The sequence below is a fragment of the Pristiophorus japonicus genome, chromosome 15 (genome assembly GCF_044704955.1).
Source record: "Pristiophorus japonicus isolate sPriJap1 chromosome 15, sPriJap1.hap1, whole genome shotgun sequence".
Lineage (NCBI taxonomy): Eukaryota > Metazoa > Chordata > Chondrichthyes > Pristiophoridae > Pristiophorus > Pristiophorus japonicus.
This window is the reverse complement of record NC_091991.1, coordinates 13,879,561-13,901,160: the sequence shown is the minus strand read 5'-3', so window position 1 is coordinate 13,901,160 and position 21,600 is coordinate 13,879,561. Positions and strand designations below refer to the sequence as shown.

Sequence of the window (21,600 nt, the reverse complement as noted above, 5' to 3'; positions counted from 1 at the left end):
AGGCTGCGATTATAGTTCGACTCGCGGAGACCATGAATATAACAGGCCACCTACACTGACAGCAGTTACTGGGAACATTCCACAACTCACAGCGGAAGAGGAGTTCTGACGTTTATAAAGAAAAGGGAGGCAAGGGAGAACTTGCATTCACACATCCTCAGGACATCCCAAAATACTTCACCCAATGAATTATCTTTGAAGTATTGTTTTATTGACAAATGCGGCAGCCAATGTGCGGACAGCAAGATCCACACACAGAAGTTTTAATAGTAACCTTCTAAAGGGAATTGGATAAATATTTGAAAAGGAAAAACATTTGTAGGGTGTGGGGAAAGAGCGGGGGGGGGGGGGGGAGTGGGACTAATTGGATCGCTCTTTCACAGAGCCGGCACAGGCACGATGGGCCGAATGGCCTACTCCTGTGCCGTATCATTGTGTGACAGCAAGATCCCACGCATGCCAGTGGGATAAGGCAACTGTAACCCGATTAGTGGTGAACGATGAACGTGTGGGACGTGCTGGCAGGGAGGCAGGATATAAGCATCAGCACTGTAAATAATTGTGGCAACTAATGGAGAATAACCTTTGTCCCAACACGTGGAGATTATTGCAGCTCCCCAGCAGACGGTTATTTGAGCAATATTTCAGTGCTGAATAAGTCCTGAACATGTAGCAGTGTCTTTCTGTACGTTTTAGGTGTTACTGCAACGATTCAATCAACACGCTCCATTTATATAGCGCCTTTAACGTGGTTAAAATGGCCCAAGGCGCTGCACTGGAGCCTTATCAAGCAATGGGCACCACATAAGGAGATATTAGGACAGGTGACCAAAAGCTTGGTCAAAGAGGGAGGTTTAAGGAGCACCTTAAGGGAGGAGAGAGCTGGTGAGACGGAGAGGTTTAGGGAGGGAATTGCAGAGCGCAGGGGCTGCGAGGGCTGGTTGTGCTGCTGAAGGCGTGAAGGAGTGGGGCAGGTTTGATTAAATCAGCACACGGGCAGCGGCCCAGTGAAGTCTGTCCTGTAACAGGAGCCTGTCCTCAATCCGGAGCCGCAATCTCGCTCATTACCTCAGAGTTTACAGCTGCTCCGGCATCGAGCAACATTTGAACCATAGCCTCGTCTCCCCGAGCGCAGGCGTACATCAGCGGGCTCAGACCCTGGGTGTTAGAGAGACATCATTCACAGAGTGCGCAACACACAACAAACAGTCAGTTCCCCGCGAACACGACACGGGAAATCAATGTAAACCATCACCGCAATCCGTCACCTTCTCGGTCGGTAAAAACCTCACAAACAAAACGGGGCCGAAATTGCCCCTTTTATAGCCCCGCTGGCACCTTGGGGAAGCGACACCGCGAAGCAGCGGGCGAAACGGGTTTGCGCCTGTTTTGACCCCGGGCGAGGGCTCACACCGCGATGATGTCATCGCCGCGCGCGCGACCCCTTTGCGCCCCGTGGGGGAAATTGCCCCGCGGAACGCGAGACTGGTGTAGCTGGGGCTCCCCGGCCGGACGTAAAGGGGGGGGGGGGGGCCTTGCGCCGTGGCCGCCATCTTTGTTTTATCGGTTGACTTTGCAGTCAGCCCGGCGATGGCGGCCGCTGGTTTGCCGCCAACACGCAGCCCGGTGCCCCCTGTTGGGTGGCAGGCCACTTACCCGGCATAAACCCTCCCCGATGGCCCAGCGGGCGCCAGAAAAGCGGCTGCAGAGTTTGCAGCGACCCTCCCCTTTAAAAGAAGGGGAGGGACGTTGTGACGTGGTCAGTGCTGAGCCTCGTACCCCACTAACACCGCGCTAATGCCCCGCGGTGGGCAATCACACCTCCGGTACCGCCCCGCGGAGGGCAGCCACGCCTCCGGTACCGCCCCGCGGAGGGCAGTCACGCCTCCGATACCGCCCCGCAGAGGGCAGTCACGCCTCCGATACCGCCCCGCGGATGGCAGTCACGCCTCCGGTACCGCCCCGCGGAGGGCAGTCACGCCTCCGGTACCGCCCCGCGGAGGGCAGTCACGCCTCCGGTACCGCCCCGCGGAGGGCAGTCACGCCTCCGGTACCGCCCCGCGGAGGGCAGTCACGCCTCCGGTACCGCCCCGCGGAGGGCAGTCACGCCTCCGGTACCGCCCCGCGGAGGGCAGTCACGCCTCCGATACCGCCCCGCGGAGGGCAGTCACGCCTCCAGTACCGCCCCGCGGAGGGCAGTCACGCCTCCGGTACCGCCCCGCGGAGGGCAGTCACGCCTCCGGTACCGCCCCGCGGAGGGCAGCCACGCCTCCGGTACCGCCCCGCGGAGGGCAGTCACGCCTCCGATACCGCCCCGCGGAGGGCAGTCACGCCTCCGGTACCGCCCCGCGGAGGGCAGTCACGCCTCCGGTACCGCCCCGCGGAGGGCAGTCACGCCTCCGGTACCGCCCCGCGGAGGGCAGTCACGCCTCCGGTACCGCCCCGCGCAGTTTTTTCAGACAAAGACCCCAATCCAGCAACATCTCGCCGGGTGCTAAATATTTATTTAATTCAAATTGTGCGCCCCAATGGGGCGCGGGGCAATTTCACCCCTAGTGTCTGAAAAATCAGCAGCAGACAACCTGGAGTCAATAGGAATGTGTGTTGCAATGTTTCACAAGTTCTTTAGCAAAATATTTTCGCCAACAAAAACCCAACAGAAATTGTGTTACTTTCTCCGACAATAATTCCACGATAGCATCGTTAAAAACAGCAAACTCACTGAGTGTATCAATCAGCAGGAGTGACATTCAATGATATTAAATAAGGGGGTCAGAGGTACGGATCCCACAGACCCAAGTGCCATTTATATTATTCAAGGAGTTGCTGTAAAAAGCTTGCAATGAGTGGTGACTGAACCCTGGCCCGTCGTGACCCATAGCCGGGACTGTACCTGCTCGCTCCTGCTGTTGATACCGTCAGGTCCCAGTAAATTGATGGCCTGGTTGACCAGGTCCGTGCGGCCACAGTTTAACATGCGGAATCCCAGTCCTTGCCGAAACTTCGCCTCAGTCGCGGCTGCGTCCAGTTTCAGAGAGGCACAAGAGCAGTCGTCAGCTCTGCAAGAGACCAGGAAGCCGATTCACACAGGGTACAGAGTTCGTCATATTGGACCGGGATCCCAGGGGGTCCTCTGGGCAAATCCCACCAATAGCATATTGAGAAACTCAATGGAATAATTCCCATCATTTGTGGACTGAAGGGAATGGCCATGAAATCTGTCGCATTGTCATCAAATCTCAGCAACGAACCTGCTCCCCTTCCGGGTCTGGCCCACACAGAGCATACTCCCTTCCTCGATTTCTCCCCCTCCCCGGATCTCTCCCCCTCCCCTGATCTCTCAAGGAAGGAGGGGGGAAGGGAGAGGGGGTATTGGAGAGAGGGGGAGTGGGGGGGAAAGGGAGAGGGGGGGAAGGGAGGGGGGCGGGGGGGAAGGGAGAGGGGGAGGGTGGGAAGAGAGATGGGATGAGCAATACCCACAAACAAGCACAAATATTCCACTGCCCGGAATATCGATCTCCTCCTTTCCTCCTGTCTCACTCTCTTCTTTCTTTCTTTTAACCCATTGTATTTTCTTCCCAACTGTGCGGCTCTCTCTCTCTCTCTCCCTCCTTCCCTTCAGTCTCTCTGTGACCATTCCTCCTTAAACTCTTTCTCCCCCCTTTCTCTCCCTATTTTTCTCATGTCTCGATTCTGTCCTGGTTCACACGCTCTCTCTCCTGGTTGGTAGTTTGTCCTTCCCCGCTCATTTCTCTCAGCCGTTTCCCTTTATCTTCAGTTTTAACGCTCTCTCCTGCCACTCTTTTCCTTTATCGCACCTCTGTCCCCTGCCGAGTCCCGAGAGGTGTGGGGGGGGTGGGGGGTATCGGGGTGGGTGAGGTGGCGGGGTGGGAGGGGGGGGTATTGGGGTGGGTGAGGTGGCGGGGTGGGGGGGGGGGTATCGGGGTGGGTGAGGTGGCGGGGTGGGGGGGGTATCGGGGTGGGTGAGGTGGCGGGGTGGGGGGGGGGTATCGGGGTGGGTGAGGTGGCGGGGTGGGTGGGGGGGTATCGGGGTGGGTGAGGTGGCGGGGGGGATGGCGGGGGTTAACAGCCAGACAGCAGCCAGTGAGAGCGGGCAGAACCAATACAGCAGCGTGGGGAGAGGGAGCGAGGGAGCAAGTCAGGGAGGCAAACCCCAAGATAACTCGGGCACAGACGAACTTCCTGAAATGCCATATTCCATCACTCTCCCACGTTTGGGAACTGACCAGCCTGGCATTTTAACTATTGGATTTCAATACCGCAAATTCAAACTTTAAATGTGAAAGCTCACAAATAGCCAGGGTTTCGGACTGTGGAAATATTCGCACTGCTCGGGGAGCTGGGGAACTGTCGGCACAAACTTCAAATCGACAACAAAAGAGAAAAGGGAGAAGCTGGGAGGATTTATTTTACAGAGGGCTGATCGGACATGGAATTCCCGGCCAGAAACGGTGCTGGAAGCAGAAACCAGAATCGCTTTTAAAAGGGAAATGGATAAATATCTGGAAAAGAATGATTGAGAAAGATGCGGGGGAAGGTGAGGGGAATGAGAGCGCCCTGGCCCAATGCCTCCCACATGCTGTCAGATGGGAGCAGGTTATCTGTACATGGAGAGTTGGGGTTGGAGTTAGTCGTACTTTAATTGGCGAGGTTCACAATCCACTCCAGGAAGCAAGATCCGGGAAGCTTGTCGGACATCATCGCTGTCAACCGAGAAACTCCTGCGATGTTCAGCGTGAGCCGCTGCCACTCGGATCCACTCCACCAGCGGCGGCTGGACCAGGAACGGCCTGTAGGTGACAGCAGATCATCACCATCTAAACTGCACTCCCATCACAGATACAGCCAGACACGTTCATCGCATCGTCCAGACACCCCCCATCGTCCAGACACCCTCCGTCGTCCAGACATGTTCATCGCAACGTCCAGACACCCTCCATCGTCCAGACACTCCCCATCGTCCAGACACTCATCCAGACACCTCCCTTCGTCCAGACACCCCCCATTGCATCGTTCAGACCATCATCCAGACACCCTCCATTGCATCATCCAGACACCCCCCATCGTCCAGATCATCATCCAGACACTTCCCATCATCCAGACACGTTCATTCAATCGTCCAGACACCCCCCATTGTCCAGACACCCCCCATTGCATCGTCCAGACAACCCCATCATCCAGACACCCCCTCCATTGTCTAGACACACCCCTCCATCATCCAGACATACCCCCACCCCCCATCGTCCAGACACCCTCCAGTGCTTGCACCCAATAAAGAACTTTTAAAGTGCAGTCAGTTGCGCAGAGCAAGATCCCACAAACAGCAAATGGGCGAATGCCCAGTAAACCTGTTTATTGTTAAGCGATAAATGTTGGGCAGAAGACCAGGAGAACCACCTAACCTTTTATAGTGGCCATGGGATCGTTTACACCCACCTAACAGTACAGACGGGGTCTCGGTCTAACATCTTATCTGATAGATGGCCCCTCCGACAGTGCGGCGTTCCCTCAGTACGGCCCTCCGACAGTGCAGCACTCCCTCAGTACTGCCCTCCAACAGTGCAGCACTCCCTCAGTACGGCCCTCCGACAGTGCAGCACTCCCTCAGTACTGCCCTCCGACAGTGCAGCACTCCCTCAGTACGGCCCTCCGACAGTGCAGCACTCCCTCAGTACGGCCCTCCGACAGTGCAGCGCTCCCTCAGCACCGCATCGGAGTGCCAGCCTGTATTATCTGCTCGAGTCTGTGGAGTAGGGGCGTGAACCCGCAACCTTTTGACTTGGGGGAGAGAGTGCTGCCCACTGAGCCAAGCTAAGAGAAGCTTAGAGAATGTAACGGCCAATTACCTTATGCCTCTGTCAATCGTCAATCGATTTCCCTCCTGAGGGATTTGATCCCTTTCATATTTTTTAACACTTTACAAATTTGGATGTTTAACTTTTACTTCACAGAATACGAGCTGCTGCACAACTCTCAAATTAACTCGAAGTGAACGCCCTACTGTGAGCAAATTCAAACCCTCAAAGACAACGAGCATTAACGGGCATGTTTATCTGCTTGTGTTTACAATTCTGTTCTGTAAATGGTCAGTAGCGATATAGTGAGTGAGAGAGTGGACAGGGTGACTGGTCCCTCTGGCCTGCGGGAGCTGTATTAGTGTCATTACAGCAGCACTCTCTCGACTCTCTCTGCTAATTCAGTCCCTTCGCTCTGCCACACTCCACACTGGGACCTGGCAAATGATCGGAAAGCTCTTCCCACCGCCCGGCATTCCTGGCTCCTGAAGTGTGGATACCGTTAACCTCAATGAGGCAGTCTCTGACTGCAGAGCAACGGCGCAGGATGGATGTCAAAAGGAAAGTGAGATTATTTATTAGCTGACTATGTTCACGGTGTTGAAGTGAAGTGTCTTGGTGTCCCCGTGCTCGGTGTGGAGGGGCTCCGTGTCCCCGCGCTCCGTACCTCTCTGTGGTCAGGGTCACTTTATACGGCTCCACATTGGGGTTCTCCCATTCTGTCTGCGGGCAGTGCATGAAGTAGCAGAGGGTGTAGAGCGCCTCGGGCTCCCAGTGCAGCGGTCCCTGTTTGTAACCGTTCCCACAGTGTGTCCCATTCAGCGGCTGCAGTTGGTGCATTGCCCGTGAGACCAGGTCACCTGCGGAACAGAACCAGACGTCAGGTCAGCCTCACACATCCCAACACCAGCACACGAGGGAGAAGGGGATAGAGGGTTACGCTGTTGGAGAGGAGGAGGCTCTAGTGGAGCATAAACACCAGCAAGGACTGGTTGGGCCGAATGGCCTGTTTCTGTACCGTATATCCTGTGTAATTCTAATTCTTCACACTTCCCGTAAGAATTTATGTGATAGCAGAGCAACAGGTTCAACAGGAGACCTACGGCCCATCTAACCCTCCGATCCAATGTTCCCTTCGGCCCATCTAACCCTCCGATCCAATGTTCCCTTCGGCCCATCTAACCCTCCGATCCAATGTTCCCTTCGGCCCATCTAACCCTCCGATCCAATGTTCCCTTCGGCCCATCTAACCCTCCGATCCAGTGCTCCCTTCGGCCCATCTAACCCTCCGATCCAGTGCTCCCTTCGGCCCATCTAATCCTCCGATCCAGTGCTCCCTTCGGCCCATCTAACCCTCCGATCCAGTGCTCCCTTCGGCCCATCTAACCCTCCGATCCAGTGCTCCCTTCGGCCCATCTAACCCTCCGATCCAGTGCTCCCTTCGGCCCATCTAACCCTCCGATCCAGTGCTCTCTTCGGCCCATCGAACCCTCCGATCCAGTGCTCCCTTCGGCCCATCTAACCCTCCGATCCAGTGCTCCCTTCGGCCCATCTAACCCTCCGATCCAGTGCTCCCTTTGGCCTATCTAACCCTCCGATCCAGTGCTCCCTTTGGCCCATCTAACCCTCCGATCCAGCGCTCCCTTCGATCCAGAGTTCCATTGGTGTGTTTCTAATAACTCTGAATCCGCTGTCTGGTTCTTTTTGTTTCTTTTCCACACCCTCACCGCCCTTTCAGTAAAAAGTTCCTCCGACATTTCCTATTTGCTTTTGTTGTCCTTAGTCTGTAAGTTTGACCCCTTGTGCTTAAATTCTGAACATGACAGAAAATCTCACTTGGATCCAATTTGTCCAAACCCCTCACATGTTTTAAACACTTGTAGGATATGAAAGGGAAGTGTTTAGTAACCTGGCTTTGTGATCAGTGCACACACAGGAGTCACGGGAGGGAATGTGCACATGGCACACACCTTCCTCCAGTAATGGGTCAGACCAGCGCTCTAACCTGAGCGCTCTGCCGCCGATGTTGCTGCCTGTTAATCGTGCCGCTGGCTCAGACGGGAAATGCAGCGCCCTGTTAGTCACACAGGCAGCGCGATGGTCCGCGTATCTCCCCGTGTAACCAGGAGCCCCCCACTGTGTTGTCTGTGCCCATGTCGTATTCGGAACGGACATTCCCTCCCGTGGCTCCTGTGGGTGAATGCCCGGCCGAAACTCGGTCTCCTGATTCAAACAGGCAGGAAGAGAGCATTGCTGCCCATGGAGGGATAGCCCGGCACAGTGACAGTCAGCAGGGCCCAACAGGGGATAAATTGCTGTCTCTAACGCGATAATATCTTCTTGTTCCATGTTTTGGATTCTTAATACTTTTTCTTACTAACTATGACCATGTTTGATTCTTAAATGTCATTAAATGATGACAAGACATTATTAGATTTGCCTCTAAATAATGATTAAGCAGGGACCTGATTGGCTGGGCTGGGATCATCGGCCTGGTTACATTCGGAACTGGGAATCATTCGGGAGGATGAGTTCCTAAGGAATTTTCTGACTTGTTTCCTTGTGGGAATCCCGTCCCCCAAGGCACTGAGCCCCACTGGGACCGGCTCCTCCGCAGGTTTGGGACTGAGCCAACCGTTGTGGAGCAATCATGGCGTCTTATCCCGATTGGTCAGGATGGGCATGGCCAATAGGGATAAGGCAAAACCAGCTTCTGTCGATGGCAAAAGAACCGCTCGCTCCAGATACTGATCCCAATCCCACTCGCTCCCAATCCCGCTCCCAATCCCACTCACTCCCGATCCAGATCGCTCCCAATCCCGATCCCATCACAGAGAAGGGCAAGAGGAGAACTGGGGTTTAAAACCTCGAAGGGTTTCAATAAGGTAAATGGGGGAAAACTAGAGGGCTTAACTTTATCATCAGCACCAAAAGAACGAGGGGAGAGATTGGGACGTGCCCAAGCATAAACAATGGGAAGCGCAATCCATCATAGCTCTCAAAAGGCAAATGGATAGATTGATATAGAATAAATTGCAAGGGTATGGGAAAGGGCAGAGGAACAGGACTCTGGAGTCGGGCCAATTGGCCTCCTCCTACGCTGTAAATGGTTCTATGATTCTTTGACAGACAAAGAGATAGAAAGCCACCGAGAGAGAAAAATAAAGGAGGGAGGGAAAAGGAGGAGTTGGAAGGTGAGGAGATGTGATGTACCGGCAGCAGCTGCTGAGAGCGGTTCTGTGAGGAGCATGTCCGGGGCTCGGCTCCCGAGGCCCGAGGCTCCCAGCGACGGCCCGAGGCCCGGCCCGGCTCCTGGCGACGGCCTGAGGCTCCCAGCGACGGCCCGAGGCCCGGGTCCCGGCGACGGACCGAGGCCCGGGTCCCGGCGACGGACCGAGGCCCGGCCCGGCTCCTGGCGACGGCCTCAGGCTCCCAGCGACAGACCGAGGCCCGGGTCCCGGCGACGGACCGAGGCCCGGGTCCCGGCGACGGCCCGAGGCCCGGGTCCCGGCGACAGACAGAGGCCCGGGTCATGGCGACGGCCCGAGGCCCGGGTCACGGCGACGGACCGAGGCCCGGGTCACGGCGACGGCCCGAGGCCCGGCTCCCGGCGACGGCCCGAGGCCCGGGTCACGGCGACAGACCGAGGCCCGGTTCCCGGCCCGGCTCCCGGCGACGGACCGAGGCCCGGGTCACAGCGACAGACCGAGGCCCGGTTCCCGGCCCGGCTCCCGGCGACGGCCCGAGGCTCACGGCGACAGCCCGAGGCCCGGGTCACGGCGACAGCCCGAGGCCCGGGTCACGGCGACAGACCGAGGCCCGGGTCACGGCGACAGACCGAGGCCCGGGTCACGGCGACAGACCGAGGCCCGGGTCACGGCGACAGACCGAGGCCCGGGTCACGGCGACAGACCGAGGCCCGGGTCACGGCGACAGCCCGAGGCCCGGGTCACGGCGACAGCCCGAGGCCCGGGTCACGGCGACAGCCCGAGGCCCGGGTCACGGCGACAGACCGAGGCCCGGGTCACGGCGACAGACCGAGGCCCGGGTCACGGCGACAGACCGAGGCCCGGGTCACGGCGACAGACCGAGGCCCGGGTCACGGCGACAGACCGAGGCCCGGGTCACGGCGACAGACCGAGGCCCGGGTCACGGCGACAGACCGAGGCCCGGGTCACGGCGACAGACCGAGGCCCGGGTCACGGCGACAGACCGAGGCCCGGGTCACGGCGACAGACCGAGGCCCGGGTCACGGCGACAGACCGAGGCCCGGGTCACGGCGACAGACCGAGGCCCGGGTCACGGCGACAGACCGAGGCCCGGGTCACGGCGACAGACCGAGGCCCGGGTCACGGCGACAGACCGAGGCCCGGGTCACGGCGACAGACCGAGGCCCGGGTCACGGCGACAGACCGAGGCCCGAGTCACGGCGACAGACCGAGGCCCGGGTCCCGGCGACGGCCCGAGGCTCCCAGCGACAGACCGAGGCCCGGGTCACAGCGACAGCCCGAGGCCCGGGTCACAGCGACAGCCCGAGGCCCGGGTCCCAGCGACAGACTGAGGCCCGGGTCCCAGCGACAGACTGAGGCCCGGGTCCCAGCGACAGACCGAGGCCCGGTTCCCGGCGACGGCCCGAGGCTCCCAGTGACAGACCGAGGCCCGGGTCCCAGCGACAGCCCGAGGCGTGGCTGTGGTTTCCTGGGTTAACTGTTTTCTCACTAAAGACCCAAAGCATCCATCAAGTCCTCTCCTCCTCAATGTCTATTTTCAGAACTTTCTGCCCAGAACTCTGACCCATATCAAAATGGTTTACAGATGTTTAAATCCCTAAAACATCTGCACAATTTGGCAACCGACAGGGAGCTGTTCAGAGAATTTAAATGCTCACAGATGTCCATCGAAAGATAACCACTAATCAAAGGCATTTATCTCACCATCAAATACATAGTATGGGCCGTGATTCAACACTCAACTCACATACTGACAGCTCGAGGGTATTTATTCACTCTCGGGAGGTGGGCGTCACTGGCAAGGCCGGCATTTATTGCCCATCCCGAGTGGCCCTGAGATGGTGGTGGAGAGAGATTACATAAACGAGGCTTGTAGTCTCTGGAATATGGAATACGAGAGCATATCGGCTGATATTGCTGTTCACAAACACTGCAACAAGACCCGGTGATGCTTACAGAGCAGCCTGTTTAATAATCAAATGTTTTTAAAAGAATGGTTTTCATTTTATGAAGTGAGATTGGTAGAAGTGCTTATGGAGGAACATTGTGTAACATCCTGCAAGATACAAGCTGGGCATTTAGTGAAGCAAGCCGCCTGTTAATCAGCAGCCTAATCTAAACTGTGTAACCAAGGACCCTCTGCCGTGATCTACGGCTTGTTTGCAACACTGAAGGATGGGGGGGTGGGGGGGGGGAAAGAGAGAGAGAGAGAGAGAGAGCGAGAAAGAGAGAGAGAGAGAGAGAGAGGAGCTACAGCTGGGCAGGGGAGTGCCCGGGGGGGGGGGGGGGGGGGTGCGGGGGAGGGAAGGGCGACGAGGAAGGAACCACAGCTGGGCAGGGGAGGGCCCAGAAGTGCCCACAGATGAGGGGGGGGGGGGGGGGTAAAGAAACCACAGCTGGGGGAGGGGGTCAGAAGTGCCACAGCTGGCTGGGTCAGGATCGGGGGGGGGGGGGGGTGCGGGGAGCACAGAGGTGCTGCAGGACTGAGAGACATTGCTTGCCTGCAGTAACGTAAAGGAAGACTGCAGCATAATATGGCAGGGCATTCCCAATTAGAATTATGACAAAGAATTATTCATCTCACAAGAGCAGAATGGAATGTTGCTGCACAGCGAGATTGTGAACACACAGATAAACATTCTGCTGTTCACAAAGTACAGAGCGTTTGGGCTCCATCACCATCCGGAGTCAATCCACGCCCTCCAGTGATAACAGGCAAACTGTCCCAGCTGGTAACAAACTCGAAAGGATTTCAGAGTTTTGAAACCATCGCGATCAGCCGTTCCAATAAGCCAATCACTGAATCAATTCCAGCTCAGCGCAAACCATCGGGGAACTTCCTACACTCGACTCCTGAGACAATTCTGAACCATTTCATCAAATTTATTCAATACTTTAGCCTTTCTTGGCATTTATTTTCTGCGGAAAGTCTGCTACTGGGATTGGATTGTTCTGGGATAAAAACATAGAAATCTACAGCACAGGAGGAGGTCCCGCCGGCCGACAAAGAGCCGCAGGGCCCTCGGTCAGCAGCCCCGAAGGTTACATATAAACGTATGAACAATGATGGAAAGGTAAAGAGCACCCAGCCCAACCAGTCCGCCTTACACAACTGAAACACCCCTTACACTGAATCATTCTACACTCCACCACAACTGGGGCCATGTGATCTCCTGGGAGAGGCAAAAACCAGATAAAAACCCAGGCCAATTGGGGAAATAAAATCTGAGAAAAGTCCTCTCCGACCCATCCAGGCGATCAAAGCTAGCCCAGGAGATCACCCTTGCCGTATTCGATGCCCTGCAGTACTTACCATCGTATCTGTGCCAGCCAACAAGAGGTTATCCAGTCTAATGCCAATTACCAGCTTTAGGTCCGTAACCCTGCAGGTTACGGCACTTTAAGTGCCCATCCAACCATCTCTTAAATGTGGTGAGGGTTTCTGCATCCACCACCCTTCCAGGTGGGAGTTCCAGATCCCCACAACCCTCTGCGTAAAGAAGCCCCCCCTCCCTCTAAACCTTCCACCAACCACCTTAAAACCCCTTCGAAATTGATCCCTCCACCAATGGAAATAGACACTATGTCCAGGCCCCGCAATATTTGTACACCTCATTGAGGTCTCTTCTCAACCTCCTCTGTTCCAAGGAGAACAAATCCAGCCTATCCAATCTGTCCTCATAGCTAAGATTTTCCATTCCAGGCAGCATCCAAGTAAATCTCCTCTGCACCCTCTCTAGTGCAATCACGTCCTTCCTATAATACAGCGACCAGAACTGTACGCAGTATTCCAGCTATGGCCTAACCAGAGTATTATACAATTTAAGCACAACCTCCCTGCTCTTGTATTCTATCTCTGGACCAAGACAAGCATTCGTATGCCTTCTTAGTCACCTTATACACCTGGCCTACTACTTTCAAGGATCTGTGGACAAGCACTCCAAGGTCCCTTTGTTCATCGACACTTCTAAGTGGCCTACCATTTAATGTGTAATGCCTTTCCTTATTAGCCCTCCCAAGTGCATTACCTCACACTTCCCTGAATTAAATTCCATTTGCCACTGCTCTGCCCACCTGACCAGTAGATTGATATCCTCCTGCAGCCCATGACTTTCCTCTTCATTATCAACCACACAGCCAATTTTAGTGTCATCTGTAAACTTCTTAATCATACTCCCTATATTCAAATCTAGATCACTGATGTATACCACAAAAAGCAAGGGACCCAGTACTGAACCCTGTGGAACCCCACTGGAAACATCTTTCCAGTCACAAAAATATCAACCATTACCCTTTGCTTCCTGCCTCGAAGCCAATTTTGGATCAAACTAGCTGTTATGTAAACCTGTAAATATCATGTCTAACCACCAGAGGGCTTATCTGCTGGAGTCCCATGGTATCCCACAATTCCTTGGGAGCACCTGTATATAAGGAGGCCTCACAGGCTGCAGAGGCACTCTGAGATCTGTAATAAAGTACTATGGTCACACCTTACTTTGAGCTTGCAGTATCTAGTTTGACTCTTTATTCAAGATATAACAACTGGCGATGAGATACAGATGACGAACCCTACCGCAACAATGCAGAAAACTGTGGGCATCCTGGAGAAATTTTCGGAGGGAGATGATTGGGAAATCTTCGTGGAGAGACTTGACCAATACCTCGTGGCCAACGAGCTGGAAGGAGAAGCGAATGCTGCCAAACGAAGGGTGATCCTCCTCACCGTTAGCAGGGCATCAACGTATGGCCTCATGAAAAACCTGCTCACTCCAGCAAAACCCACAGACAAATCGTACGATGAGTTGTGCACACTGGTCCGGGAGCATCTAAACCCGAAGGAAAGCGTTCTGAAGGCCAGGCAGTGGTGAGCTATGTCGCCGAGCTAAGTCGCCTTGCGAATTGGAAGGACACTTGGAGTACATGCTCAGGGACTTCTTTATACTTGGCATTGGTCATGAAGTAATACTTCGCAAACTTTTGACTGTGGAGACTCCAAACTTGAGGAAAGCCATAGCGATAGCCCAGGTGTTTATCTCCACCAGTGACAATACCAAACAAATTTCTCAGCACACTAGTGCTGCTGCAAGTACTGTGAACAAAGTAACGTTGTTTTTGAATCGAAATGTACATGGCAGGACTTACACACCTGCAGCTGCACGTCCGCAGATGATTCAGAGTCCACCATCAAGGGTGGTGAATACAAGGCCATTAACACCTTGTTGGCGCTGCGGGGGTGATCATCATTTCCATTCGTGCCGCTTCAAAAGATACGTTTGCAAGGGCTGTGGAACAATGGGACACCTCCAGCACATGTGCAGGCGAGCTGCAAACCCTGCTAATGCTGCAAACCACCATGTTGCAGAGGAGGACAGATCCACGGTGGATCATGACAAACCAGAGCCTCAGACTGAGGAGGCAGAGGTATATGGGGTGCACACATTTACCACAAAGTGTCCCCCAATAATGCGGATGGTTGAATTAAATGGACTCCGGTGTCCACGGAGCTGGACACGGGTGCAAGCCAGTCCATAATGAGTAAAAAGACTTTTGATAAATTGTGGTGCAGCAAGGCTTCAAGGCCAGTCCTGACTCCCATTCGAACTAAACTTAGAATGTACACAAAGGAACTGATTCCCATAATTAGCAGTGCTACCGTAAAGGTTTCCTACGATGGAGTGGTGCATGAGTTACCACTCTGAGTTGTACTGGGCGATGGCCCCACGCTGTTCGGCAGGAGCTGGCTGGGAAAGATACGCTGGAACTAGGACAACGTCCGAGCGCTTTCGTCCGTTGCGACACCTCATGTGCCCAGGTCCTAAGCAAGTTCCCCTCGCTGTTCGAACCAGGCATCGGGAAGTTCCAAGGAGCAAAAGTGCAGATTCATTTGATTCTGGGGACGTGACCCATCCATCACAAGGTGAAAGTGGTATCTTACATGATGAGAGAGAGGGTGGAGATCGAGCTGGACAGGCTGCAATGAGAGGGCATCATTTCGCCGATCGAATTCAATGAGTGGGCCAGTCCAATTGTTCCAGTCCTCAAGGGAGTCGGCACCGTCAGAATCTGTGGTGATTACAAAGTAACTATCAATCGTTTCTCACTGCAGGATCAATACCCACTACCAAAGGCAGACGACCTATTTGCCACGCTGGCAGGAGGGAAAATGTTCACTAAGCTGGACTTGACCTCGGCCTACATGACACAGGAGATAGAGGAATCATCGAAGGGCCTCACCTGCATCAACACGCACAAAGGTTTCTTCATTTATAACAAATGCCCGTTTGGGATTCGATCGGCTGCGGCGATATTCCAGAGGAACATGGAAAGCTTACTGAAGTCGGTCCTGCACACAGTGGTCTTCCAGGACGACATCTTGGTTACAGGTCGGGGCATATCGAGCACCTGCAGAATCTGGAGGAGGTTCTTAGTCGGCTTAATCGTGTGGGGCTCAGGCTAAAATGCTCGAAGTGCGTTTTCCTGGCGCCTGAAATGGACTTCCTGGGGAGAAGAATCACAGCGGTTGGCATCAGGCCCACCGATTCGAAGATGGAGGCAATCAAGAATGCACCAAGACCACAGAATGTGACGGAGCTGCAGTTGTTTCTAGGACTCCTGAACTATTTTGGTAACTTCTTACTGGGTCTTAGCACATTGTTAGAACCCCAGCACTCTTTACTGCGTAAAGGAGTTGTACGATCCATGTAAGCATTTGGTACTAGCATGTGATGTGTCGTCGTACGGGGTCGGGTGTGTATTGCAACAAGCTAATGAATTTGGGAAATTGCAACCGGTTGCTTATGCATCCAGAAGTCTGTCTAAGGCTGAGAGGACCTGCAGTATGATCGAAAAAGAAGCGATAGCGTGTGTTTACGGGGTAAAGAAAATGCATCAATATCTGTTCGGGCTCAAATTTGAATTGGAAACCGACCATAAGCCACTTATATCCCTCTTTTCTGAAAGTAAGGGATAAATACGAATGCATCGGCCCACATCCAGAGGTGGGTGCTCACGTTGTCCACGTACAACTACGCCATCCGCCACAAGCCAGGCACAGAAGGCTGCCATTGCCCACCACCGGGGTGGAAATGGCACAGCCTGCAGGCTTAGTTATGGTAATGGAAGCATTCGAGAGTGAGCAATCACCTGTTACCGCCCAACAGATTAGAATCTGGATGAGCCAGGACCCCTTACTGTCCTTAGTTTAAAAAAAAAACTGTGTGCTCCATGGGAGTGGTCTAGTGTCCCGTTAGAGATGCAGGAAGAAATAAAGCCATATCAGTGGCGCAAAGATGAAATGTCTATACAGGCAGACTGTCTCTTATGGGGTAATTGGGTAGCTGTGCCAAAAAAGGGCAGGGACACTTTCATTGGTGATCTCCACAGTACCCACCCAGGCATCGTAATGATGAAAGCGATAGCCAGATCCCACGTGTGGTGGCCCGGTATCATTGCAGACTTAAGAGTCCTGCGTGCACAAATGTAATACATGTTCCCAGTTAAGCAATGCACCCAGGGAGGCGCCACTAAGTTTATGGACCTGTCCCTCCAAACCGTGGTCTAGAGTCCATGTCAACTATGCAGGCCCATTCTTGGGAAAAATGTTTTTGGTGGTTTTAGAAGCGTACTCCAAATGGATTGAACGTGAGATAATGTCGGCAAGCACGTCCGCTGCCACCATTGAAAGCCTACGGAGAGGCGGGAGTCTGGGGACGTCGGAGGAGAGGCCTATAAAAAGGCCAGCTGGTGCAGCTGCAGCAGGGGCAGAAGGCAAAAAAGTAGAACGAAATCGGAAGGTGATGTCACAGCCAAGGCGGGGTAAGTGATTGGCTGGTGATTGGTAAGTAGCTTTTCTTTTTCTTTTCCTTTATCAGTAAGTAACCTTTTAGCATTGTTGTTGCCAAATTAAGTTAATCTAGGGGTTAAGTCATGGCAGGAGAGCTCGGACACATGTTATGCTCCTCCTGTAATATGTTGGAAATCAGGGACGCTTCCAGTGTCCCTGACGACTAAGTATGCGGGAAGTGCATCCGCCTGCAGCACCTGACGGAACGCATTGCGGAGCTGCGGGTGGATTTACACTGGAGCATCCACGATGCTGAGGATGACGTGAATAGCAGGTTTAGTGAGTTGGTCTTACCGAAGGTAAAGGCACATAGCCAGATAGGGAATGGATGACTAACAGGAAGAGCAGTGCAAGGAAGGTAGTGCAGGGGTTCCCTGCGGTCACCCCCCTGTAAAACAGATACACCGCTTTGGATACTGTTGAGGGGGATGACTCATCAGGGGAGAGCAGCAACAGCTGCCAAGTTCATGGCACGATGGGTGGCTCTGCTGCACAGGAGGGCAGGGAAAAGAGCGGAAGAGCTATAGTGATAGGGGATTCGATTGTAAGGGGAATAGATAGGCGTTTCTGCAGCCGCAACCGAGACTCGAGGATGGTATGTTGCCTCCCTGGTGCAAGGGTCAAGGATGTCTCGGAGTGGGTGCAGGACATTCTGAAAAGGGAGGGTGAACAGCCAGTTGTCGTGGTACATACAGGTACCAAAGATATGGGTAAAAAACGGGATGAGGTCCTACGAGATGAATTTAGGGAGCTAGGAGCTAAATTTAAAAAGTAGGACCTCAAAAGTAGTAATCTCAGGACTGCTACCAGTGCCACGTGCTAGTCAGAGTAGGAATCGCAGGATAGCTCAGATGAATACGTGGCTTGAGCAGTGGTGCAGAAGGGAGGGATTCAAATTCCTGGGACATTGGAACCGGTTCTGGGGGAGATGGGACCAGTACAAACCAGACAGTCTGCACCTGGGCACTAGTGCTGTTGGGGAGGAGTTAAACTAATATGGCAGGTGGATGGGAACCTATGCAGGGAGAGAGAGAGAAATAAAATGGAGGCAGAGCAAAAGATAAAAGGAGAATAGTAAAATTGGAGGGCAGAGAAACCCAAGGCAAAAAACAAAAAGGGCCACATTACAGCAAAATTCTAAAGGGGCAAAGTATGTTAAAAAGACAAGCCTGAAGGCTCTGTGCCTCAATGCGAGGAGTATTCGGAATAAGATGGACGAATGAACTACGCAGATAGCAGTTAACGGATATGATGTAATTGGCATCACGGAGCCATGGCTCCAAGGTGACCAAGGCTGGGAACTCAACATCCAGGGGTATTCAACATTTAGGAAGGGTATTCAGAAAGGAAAAGGAGGCTGGGTGGCATTGCTGGTTAAAGAGGAAATTAATGCAAATGTAAGGAGGGACATTAGCTTGGATGATGTGAAATCAGTGTGGGTGGAGCTGCGGAATACCAAAGGGCAGAAAGTGCCAGTGGGAGTTGTGTACAGACCACCAAACAGTAGTAGTGAGGTTGGGGACAGCATCAAACAAGAAATAAGGGATGTGTGCAATAAAGGTACAGCAGTTATCATGTGCAACTTTAATCTACATATTGATTGGGCTAACCAAACTGGTAGCAATGCGGTGGAGGAGGATTTCCTGGAGTGTATCAGGGATGGTTTTCTCGACCAATATGTCGAGTAACCAACGAGAGAACTGGCCATCCTAGACTGGGTGATGTGTAACGAGAAGGGAATAATTAGCAATCTTGTTGTGCGAGGCCCCTTGGGGAAGAGTGACCATAATATGGTAGAATTTTTTATTAAGATGGAGAGTGACACAGTTAATTCAGAAACTAGGGTCCTGAACTTAAGGAAAGGTAACTGACAATATGAGGCGTGAATTGGCTAGAATAGACTGGCAAATGATACTTAAAGGGTTGGCAATGGCAAACATTTAAAGATCACATGGATGAACTTCAACAATTGTACATCCCTGTCTGGAGTAAAAATAAAACGGGGAAGGTGGCTCAACCGTGGCTAACAAGGGAAATTAAGGATAGTGTTAAATCCAAGGAAGGGGCATATAAATTGGCCAGAAAAAGCAGCAAACTTGAGGACTGGGAGAAATTTAGAATTCAGCAGAGGAGGACTAAGGGTTTAGTTAAGAGGGGGAAAATAGAGTACGAGAGGAAGCTTGCAGGGAACATAAAAACTGACTGCAAAAGCTTCTGTACATATCTGAAGAGAAAAAGATTAGTGAAGATAAACGTAGATCCCTTGCAGTTGGATTCAGGTGAATTTATAATGGGGAACAAAGAAATGGCAGACCAACTGAACAAATACTTTGGTTCCGTCTTCATGAAGGAAGACACAAATAACCTTCCGGAGGTACTAGGGGACAGTGGGTCTAGTGAGAAGGAGGAACTGAAGGATATCCTTATTAGGCAGGAAATTGTGTTAGGGAAATTGATGGGATTGAAGGCCGATAAATCCCCGGGGCCTGATAGTCTGCATCCCAGAGTACTTAAGAAAGTGGCCCTAGAAATAGTGGATGCATTGGTGATCATTTTCCAACAGACTCTGGATCAGTTCCTATGGACTGGAGGGTAGCTAATGTAACACCACTTTTAAAAAAAGGAGGGAGAGAGAAAACGGGTAATTATAGACCGGTTAGCCTGACATCACTGGTGGGGAAAATGTTGGAATCAAGCATTAAGGATGAAATAGCAGCGCATTTGGAAAGCAGTGACAGGATCGATCCAAGTTAGCATGGATTTGTGAAAGGGAAATCATGCTTGACGAATCTTCTGGAATTTTTTGAGGATGTAACTAGTAGAGTGGACAAGGGAGAACCAGTGGATGTGGTATATTTGGACTTTCAAAAGGCTTTTGATAAGCTCCCACACAAGAGATTGATGTGCAAAATCAAAGCACATGGTATTGGGGGTAATGTACTGATGTGGATAGAGAACTGGTTGGCAGACAGGAAGCAGAGAAGCAGGATAAACAGATCCTTTTCAGAATGACAGGCAGTGACTAGTGGAGTGCCGCAGGGCTCAGTGCTGGGACCCCAGCTCTTTACAATACACATTAATGATTTAGATGAAGGAATTGAATGCAATATCTCCAAGTTTGCAGATGACACTAAGCTGGGTGGAGGTGTGAGCTGTGGACGCTAAGAGGCTGCAGGGTGATTTGGACAGGTTAGGTGAGTGGACAAATGCATGGCAGATGCAGTATAATGTGGATAAATGTGAGGTTATCCACTTTGGGGGAAAAAACACGAAGGCAGAATATTATTTGAATGGTGGCAGATTAGGAAAAGGGGAGGTGCAACGAGACCTGGGTGTCATGGTTCATCAGTCATTGAAAGTTGGCATGCAGGTACAGTAGGCGGTGAAGAAGGCAAATGGTATGTTGGCCTTCATAGCTAGGGGATTTGAGCATAAGAGCAGGGAGGTTTTACTGCAGTTGTACAGGGCCTTGGTGAGATCTCACCTGGAATATTGTGTTCAGTTTTGTTCCCCTAATCTGAGGAAGGATGTTCTTGCTATTGAGGGAGTGCAGCGAAGGTTCACCAGACTGATTCCAGAGATGGCTGAACTGACATATGAGGAAATACTGAATCAACTGGGCCTTTATACACTGGAGTTTAGAAGGATGAGAGGGGATCTCACAGAAATGTATAAGATTCTGATGGGATTGGACAGGTTAACATAGAAACATAGAAAATAGGTGCAGGAGTAGGCCATTCGGCCCTTCTAGCCTGCACTGCCATTCAATGAGTTCATGGCTGAACATGCAACTTCAGTACCCCATTCCTGCTTTCTAGCCATACCCCTTGATCCCCCTAGTAGTAAGGACTTCATCTAACTCCTTTTTGAATATATTTAGTGAATTGGCCTCAACAACTTTCTGTGGTAGAGAATTCCACAGGTTCACCACTCTCTGGGTGAAGAAGTTTCTCCTCATCTCGGTCCTAAATGGCTTACCCCTTATCCTTAGACTGTGACCCCTGGTTCTGGACTTCCCCAACATTAGGAACATTCTTCCTGCATCTAACCTGTCTGAACCCGTCAGAATTTTAAACGTTTCTATGAGGTCCCCTCTCATTCTTCTGAACTCCAGTGAATACAAGCCCAGTTGATCCAGTCTTTCTTGATAGGTCAGTCCCACCATCCCGGGAATCAGTCTGGTGAACCTTCGCTGCACTCCCTCAATAGCAAGAATGTCCTTCCTCAGGTTAGGAGACCCAAACTGTACACAATACTCCAGGTGTGGCCTCACCAAGGCCCTGTACAACTGTAGCAACACCTCCCTGCCCCTGTACTCAAATCCCCTCGCTATGAAGGCCAACATGCCATTTGCTTTCTTAACCGCCTGCTGTACCTGCATGCCAACCTTCAATGACTGATGTACCATGACACCCAGGTCTCGTTGCACCTCCCCTTTTCCTAATCTGTCACCATTCAGATAATAGTCTGCCTCTCTGTTTTTACCACCAAAGTGGATAACCTCACATTTATCCACATTATACTTCATCTGTCATGCATTTGCCCACTCACCTAACCTATCCAAGTCACTCTGCAGCCTCATAGCATCCTCCTCGCAGCTCACACTGCCACCCAACTTAGTGTAATCCGCAAATTTGGAGATACTACATTTAATCCCATCGTCTAAATCATTAATATACAGTGTAAACAGCTGGGGCCCCAGCACAGAACC

At 52.6% G+C, this 21,600-nt stretch overlaps 1 protein-coding gene across 1 annotated transcript in view; it reads right to left on the bottom strand.

Moving 5' to 3' along the window:
* Positions 1–21,600, bottom strand: part of btbd11b (BTB (POZ) domain containing 11b) — a 146,126-nt gene that overhangs the window by 40,140 nt on the left and 84,386 nt on the right. Inside the window, exons 3-6 of the mRNA XM_070900172.1 lie at positions 6,484–6,676; positions 4,659–4,811; positions 2,894–3,059; positions 1,069–1,158 (exon numbers count right to left, since the gene is read on the bottom strand). Coding sequence (XP_070756273.1) covers positions 1,069–1,158; positions 2,894–3,059; positions 4,659–4,811; positions 6,484–6,676 — 602 coding nt within the window. The remainder of the gene's footprint in view (positions 1–1,068; positions 1,159–2,893; positions 3,060–4,658; positions 4,812–6,483; positions 6,677–21,600) is intronic.